The sequence below is a fragment of the Engraulis encrasicolus genome, chromosome 7 (genome assembly GCF_034702125.1).
Source record: "Engraulis encrasicolus isolate BLACKSEA-1 chromosome 7, IST_EnEncr_1.0, whole genome shotgun sequence".
Taxonomy (NCBI): Eukaryota; Metazoa; Chordata; class Actinopteri; order Clupeiformes; family Engraulidae; genus Engraulis; species Engraulis encrasicolus.
Window position 1 is genome coordinate 28,987,107 of NC_085863.1, and position 7,500 is coordinate 28,994,606.

Below are 7,500 nucleotides of genomic sequence, written 5' to 3' on the forward strand. Positions count from 1 at the left end.
TTGATTACCAGCAAGAACAAAGAGCAGGACAGGCTAAGAGGAGACCGCTGCAGATATACGGACATTGAAGAAGAAGAAGAAGAAGAAGAAGAAGAAGAAGAAGAAGAAGAAGAAGAAGAAGAAGAAGAAGAAGAAGAAGAAGAAGAAGAAGAAGAAGAAGAAGAAGAAGAAGAAGATGATGATGAAGAAGATGATGATGATGAAGAAGACGATGATGGTGATGATAATGATGATGGTGATGATAATGATAATGATGACGACGATGATGATGATGATGATGATGATGATGGTGAATAATAATAATAATAATAATAATAATAATAATATGATGATGATGATGATGATGATGATGATGATGATGATGATGATGATGAAAAAGAAGATACGACAGAAAGAGAGAAGGCATGCTGCTAGCCTTAAGACACATATGGGTTATTCAGGGTTGCAGATGGGAGGATGGGGAGGCAGGAAGGCGACAATGAAATATGCCATTAAAAAAGCAGTGACATACACCACTACAAAAAGCAACGCTCTCTTCTGCTCTCTGTCTCTTTCAAACGCTGAGAAAGTTCTCAGCAAGAAACCATAAATACTCCAATGGAGCAAAGAGCTCAAAGAGTTGAAAGAGTACAAATCGGAGAAAGAAAGAAAAGCTAGATTGGAATGCAGATTGATTCAAAGGTACCGTACGGCACAAGGAGAATCACATGCACAGAGGAACAAAGGGAAAGGAAAGGTGAATAATTCAAAATAATCTTAAATAAAAGAAGACAAAAAAAGAACCAATACGAGAAATAAGAGATGGCTTTAGATGTAGAAGTGGCAGAGATCAGAGAGCAAGAGGAGAGAAAATAAGAGGTAGAGACAAGAGACGAGGAGGAGTAGAAGAATGGAGAGCAGAGCAGAGAGAAAAGCGAACGCTGATGAGCAAGAGGAGGAGGGGAAGAGGAACAAGGAGGACAGGAGGGCAGGGCAGAAGAGAGGAGAAGAGGGGTAAAGCACTGACTATGCAGGTTGAGGCAGGTGCGGATGGAGGAGAGAAGAGAGGAGCAGTGTGCTATCTCACCATTGAGGCCAAAAAGGCAGAGAATGCACACACATCAGTAACACAGGTGCTGGACCAAACAGAAGATAACGGACCTATTCTCCCCAAAACGTTTAATGGCACATAATCTCTAGCCTCGCATGACCCGCTCATAATACTTCTGTTCATTCGTACTCATGGTCTGGAGGTTCTTTGACCTGACGCGATTAGGAAGGGGCGGGAGGATTGCATTCAGTTCTGGTTTGAAATGATTGGACAGCTCTCACCCAATTGTTCACTTATTGGCCAGCCGCCTGGTAGCCGACTAAACCCTCCCCAGAAAAGAACCCCCAGACCATGAATACAAAAGAAGAGAAGTATTGTGGCCGGGTCACCAGGCTACATCATCTCACTGTTGAGGATCATCTGCAGGTTGTTTGCGGTGGTGGAGAAGAGAGGAAAGAAGAAACGAGAACAGAGGGAAAAAAGGAGAAGAGAGGAAAGAAGAAAAGAGAACAGAGGAAAAAATGGAGAAGCGAGGGGAACAGGGATAGGAAAGGAGAAAAGAGAAAAAAAGGAGAGGAGTGGTATCTCACCATTGAGAAGAGAGGACATTTTATATACACAAAAAATAAGAAAATGTCTGCAAGTTGAACCTACAAATGATCAGTTGAAAATTTGAAACTTGAATAAACTTGCAATAAAGTATTAAAAAAGAGAAGAGAGGACAAGACAGGAAAGGAGGAAAGGGAGAAAAGACGAGAGGTGTGGTACCTCCTGGTTGAGGCTAATGTGCAGGTTGTCAGTGGTGGTAGAGAGAAGGCAGGGCAGGAAAGGACCAAAGAGAGAAGAGAAGAGAGGGATAGGAAATGAGAAAAGAGAGAAGAGAAGAGAGGGATAGGAAAGGAGAAAAGAGAGAAGAGAAGAGAGGGATATCTCACCGTTGAGGCTCATGCGCAGGTTGTCGGCGGTGGTGGCCTGCTTGAGTGCCTGCTCCACCTGCTCGCGCCGCTTGGACTCGAACTCCAGAGCCTCCTGCAGTTTCCTCTTGGCCTTCTTCTCCTTCTTCAGACGCTTCTGGATGGTAGCTGAGGATGAAGAGAGAGAGAGAGAGAGAGAGAGAGAGAGAGCGAGAGAGAGACAGAGAGATAATTTTACTCATTTATCCTATATCATCAATTGAACGTTACAATGCATAAAACAAATAGGAAACATTCAGCCATTCAGCATGAGAGAGAGAGAGAGAGAGAGAGAGAGAGAGAGAGAGAGAGAGAGAGAGAGAGAGAGAGAGAGAGAGACCGAGAGAGACCGAGAGCAGACAGACCGAACGATGGACACAGAGAGAACATACAGACAGACAGATGGAGAGAAGGATAGACCAGATGGGGCACAGACGAGTGAGATGAAACGTGAAAGAAGGAGGCCAGTTTGGATAGAGGGAACATCGTAGTGGAACAGTGGGAAGGACAGAGAGAGAGAGAGAGAGAGAGAGAGAGAGAGAGAGAGAGAGAGAGAGAGAGAGAGGTGGGTGGGAATAGAGGGAGAGAGAGAGAGAGAGAGAGAGCGAGAGAGAGAGAGAAAGAGAGAGAGAGAGAGAGCAAGAGAGCAAAAGAGATCAATCAGGGGAGATCAATAAGCCGTGCAAACATAAGTTGCTGATGGCACATGTTTTGAGATATTCACAGCCTTGCTCCACAACTACACGCTGCATGTTAAGAAGCACGAGAGAGGCCCTTGAACTTTCCAATGTTTGCACAAAGGGCGTGACCATTCATTATTTTTAAAAAGACTTGTACGGCACATGCAGAAATAGAAATCTGGTGTTCCCAAATGCAATACCGTTGTCATTTTCCTGCAAACAGTTTTGTGGCTAACAGTAGAGTAATGGATATCAACCCTGGCATCCGTATGTACATGTGGATTGTAGTCTCTCTCTCTTCCTCTCTGTCACGAACACACTCACACTCACGCACACGCACGCACGCACGCACGCACGCACGCACGCACACACACACATACAGTGCCCTCCATAATTATTGGCACCCCTGGTTGAGATGTGTTTTTTAGCTTCCAATTATTTTATTTTTTTTCTAAATAATATGGGACCTTAATGGAAAAAAAGAGAAAAATCCAACCTTCAATACAAGTGCATTTATTCAGTGGGGAACAAATCCCACATAAAGAAATAATTATTTGACATCAAATAATGTGTGTCACAATTATTAGCACCCCTGGTGTTAATATTTTGTACAACCCCCTTTTGCCAACAAAACAGCACCTAATCTTCTCCTATAATGTTTCACAAGATGGGAAAAGACAGAAAGAGGGATCTTCAGCCATTCCTCTTTGCAGAATCTCTCTAAATCATCCAGAGACCTGGGTCCTCTCCTCTGTACTCTCCTCTTCAGCTCACCCCACAGGTTCTCAATGGGGTTGAGGTCAGGGGACTGAGATGGCCATGGGAGGAGCTTGATTTTGTGTCTGGTGAACCATTTCTGTGTAGATGTGGCCATATGTTTAGGGTCATTGTCTTGCTGAAAGACCCAGTGACGACCCAGCTTCAACTTTCGGGCAGAGGGCAACAGATTTTGATTTAAAATGTCCTGGTATTTCAAAGCATTCATGATGCCATGCACCCTAACAAGGTTCCCAGGGCCTTTGGAAGCTAAACAACCCCACAGCATCACTGACCCACCCCCATACTTCACAGTGGGTATGAGGTGCTTTTCAGCATGCGCATCTTTCGTGGTACGCCAGACCCACTTAGAGTGTTTGTTGCCAAAAAGCTCAATCTTGGTCTCATCTGACCAAAGCACACGGTCCCAGTTGAAGCCCCAATACCGCTTGGCGAACTCCAGACGCTTGCGTTTATGATTGTGAGTGAGGAAAGGTTTTCTCCGTGCATGCCTCCCAAACAGCTTGTTGGCGTGTAGACAGCGTCTGATGGTTGATTTGGAGACTTTGTGACCCCAGGATGCTACCATTTGTTGTAATTCTGTAACAGTGAGCTTTGGAGATCTTTTGATTTCTCTTACCATCCTCATCACTGTGCGTGGTGGCAAAATAAACTTGGGTCCTCGTCCAGGCTTGTTTACCACTGTTCCAGTTGTTTTGAACTTCTTAATTATTCCTCTCACAGTGGATATGGGCAGCTGCAGTTGAGTGGCAATCTTCTTGTAGCCTCTGCCTGACCTGTGAAGGTCGACGCACATCTGCCTCACTTGTATGCTGTGTTCCTTTGTCTTTCCCATGTTTAAGAGTGGATAAGAGAAATGGCCTCGGTGTCACGTCATATTTATACCCCAGGGAAACAGGAAGTGATGAATTACTAATTAAATGTTCCTACATACTCTGGTAAACTTTGTAAACTACTGTAGAAATGACAGAAATGCTTCAATTATATTTATTTCCTGGGAATTGTTAAGGGTGCCAATAATTGTGGAACAGGTAATTTAATGAAAAATAATTATTTTTTAGTCAGGGATTTTTTTATTTTCTTACAATTCATTTGAGTTGAAGGCTACATTTTTCTACAATTTTCAGTGTGACAGTATTCTTCTGCAATAAACACTGAATTTATTTTAAGGCTTTTAACACATCTCAACCAGGGGTGCCAATAATTATGGAGGGCACTGTACTTTAGTCACATCTCCATAACGCATCCAATTACCGCCATTTGATTTGCCAAATCACTCCTTTACCCCCCTCTATTAGAGAATGAATTTGAATAACAGGCCGTGCGATAACAGCCATGCCTAATAAATTATTAAAGTGTTTGTACATACCGTCTGAGTTGTTACCCAAGCAGCTAATTGCCTTAATTTCTTGGCTGCGGCAGAGAGGAGCTGCCTGGCTTTCTAAACGCTGCCGTGATATACAGCCATTTGGAAGAGGAGACCGAGCCAAGCGGTGAACCACACACGCGCACGCACACACACACACACACGCACGCACGGGCATACGCACACGCACACACACACACTTGCGCAATGCGACTGCGCACAGACAGAGTTGTCTTCTGAAGTCCTAATGCAGTGTGTGTACTATACGGTAGGGCTGTGTCTGTGAAGAATCTCATTCATCGTCTTAAGTGTTTAAGCATTTAAGAGTTCAGTTGTAAGCAGCCACACTACTTATTATTATCTGCTCATTAGTTATTGACTTATCTACGTATTACTTCATATTACATTTCTTATCCAAAATGACTTACAAACAACATCATCATCAACTGCCTTAGGACAACGGATGAAATTTAGCAACTATGCTAACTCTGGCATTTTTATTATATTGATGTTTTTTTAGCTGATGTATTGATTAATGTGCATGGTCCTAATCAAATGAATGAATGAATGAAAAAATTTGCAGACAATATGTGTGGAATAACGGGCAGCTGCCGTAAAATGGGAATTATAAAAGACACACAGTATGCACAGTATATTTTGCATATTTACATACAGTACACACATCCTGTTATTTGTGCCTTGGTAATGGTGCTGAGCGCAATTTCCCTGACTGAAGAGACAACCTAATTATGTTTTTGTCTCCTTCTATGTGGTTTTAATCATTAGCGTATTTAGCATTTGTCCTGGAAGCTATGTGATGTCTTGTGTTTGTCTCTGTCAAGTTTGTTTGCAGCCTAATTAAGGTTGTTTGACCGAACTAACTGGCTCAAAGCACTCAGGGCTCGAGTGGAGAGTGGTGAGTGGTGAGAGGTAGGTCAGTGCCCACCTAAATTACAAATAATTAGTTCCATCCTTCTTTTGTGAGCTGTTTATCCCTGACACACATTGACACGGAAAGATAGACACACAATCTCTCTCTCTCTCTCTCTCTCTCTCTCTCTCTCTCTCTCTCTCTCTCTCTCTCTCTCTCTCTCTCTCCATTTTTTGGAATTGTGAAGGAGAGGGCTACTTCTTTTGTTTGATGGAAGGGTCAACATACTACATGTCATGTAAAGTACGCTTTTAACTGGTGACGATGGATTACAATAAATCAATTGGAGCCTCTTACTGCAGATGGTTCTGTTAGTTCTTTGTTTAAAATACTCAACTACATCATAACAACATTGCTATGACATAACCAAGAGCCTTAATGAACAGATTAAGACTTGGTGATTACAATTTTAGTGACAGTAAAGCATCGTTCACAAACGTCGCTGCTAGTTACTCGCTCAGCGAATGAGGTCAATCTCTATGTGTTCCAGCGGGATGAGGAGGCGAGTAGGCGAGTAGTGTACAAGCGATGCGATGTGGGTGGAAAATATTTTAACTTGGAGCGAGGCGAGTAAGCGAGTAACCAATTGGAGTGCAGAGTTCGGCACTTCTCGCCTGTGCATTGGCAGTTAAAGCGGCGAGAATGTTTAGTGAACGTTCCATGAGAGAGTGGCGAGTAGGCGAGCAAGCGAGAAGCTAGTAACTAGCAGCGACGTGTATGAACGTAGCTTATGGTTATAACATAGGCTCTGCACAAAGGGGTTAATCATCTCTCTCTCTCTTTCTCTCTCTCTCTCTCCTTTACCTCGGCTGTGTAGTTCGGAGGTGAGTTGTCTCTCCAGGCTCTCCCTCATCTCTCTCTCGCGGTACAGCTCCATCTTCAGCTCCTTGCGCTCCTGCTGCACCTGTTTCTCCTGCACGCGGGCGTTGTCCACCGCCACCTTCAGCAGGCCCTACATCAAATCACACACACACACACGCACGCACACACACACGCGCGCGCATGTACACGAACGCCCATACACGCGAGCACGCACACACACACACACGCACACACACACACAAACACGCGCACACACAGACACGCACACACAAAGCGAAAAACGTGTGAACAAACAAGCCTGATGCATATTTAAGATAGACAAAAATGGGAAATACATAGTAAATATATACTGTATTTTAGGTCAAAGAAAGGCACACACACACGCACCAAAACAAACAGAACACTATCCCGCACACCTACACACATGCCAATACAGGGGTATGCTATGTTTCTTGACAACGACGTTGCTAGCTTGCTACTTGGCTGCCATGCAATTTCCCATTGGAAACCTAGTAAGTTGCTAACTGGATAGCATCGACTCTTTCGAGAAACAGGGTCCTAAGCTGCATGTGTACACACAAAATAACGTGGTACTGAGTCTAGTACTAGTGAATTGTAATACATGCACAGTACGCACCTATCCACCTACACACACACTTGCACATGGGTCAGTGAAGTTTCAGCAGTAGCACACTTCAGGGCGGTGCAAAGATAGCCAGTGCCGCTATAGTATGGATATTTTTGTGTGTTTGTGGTTAATGGACTAAGAAGCATATTCCTTGCTGCATATCAACCATCAATTACTAATTCATTTATGGGCATTAAATGCTGTTACGGCATCTGACGTCTGAGCCCCCAAAACACGTCTTTGACTCCCACACACACACACACACACACGCACAGCTGTGTACCTGGATGTTGGTGAGCAGAGTCTCGACGGA

At 43.9% G+C, this 7,500-nt stretch overlaps 1 protein-coding gene across 5 annotated transcripts in view; it reads right to left on the minus strand.

The window, feature by feature from the left end:
• The window catches only part of dacha (dachshund a), a 287,023-nt gene that overhangs the window by 18,700 nt on the left and 260,823 nt on the right, over positions 1–7,500 (minus strand). For all 5 annotated transcript variants that reach the window (XM_063203226.1, XM_063203225.1, XM_063203224.1 and 2 more), the window contains 3 exons: positions 7,471–7,500; positions 6,542–6,689; positions 1,966–2,112 (listed from right to left, as the gene is read on the minus strand). The exon at positions 7,471–7,500 is cut by the window's right edge. In XM_063203226.1, coding sequence (XP_063059296.1) covers positions 1,966–2,112; positions 6,542–6,689; positions 7,471–7,500 — 325 coding nt within the window. The remainder of the gene's footprint in view (positions 1–1,965; positions 2,113–6,541; positions 6,690–7,470) is intronic.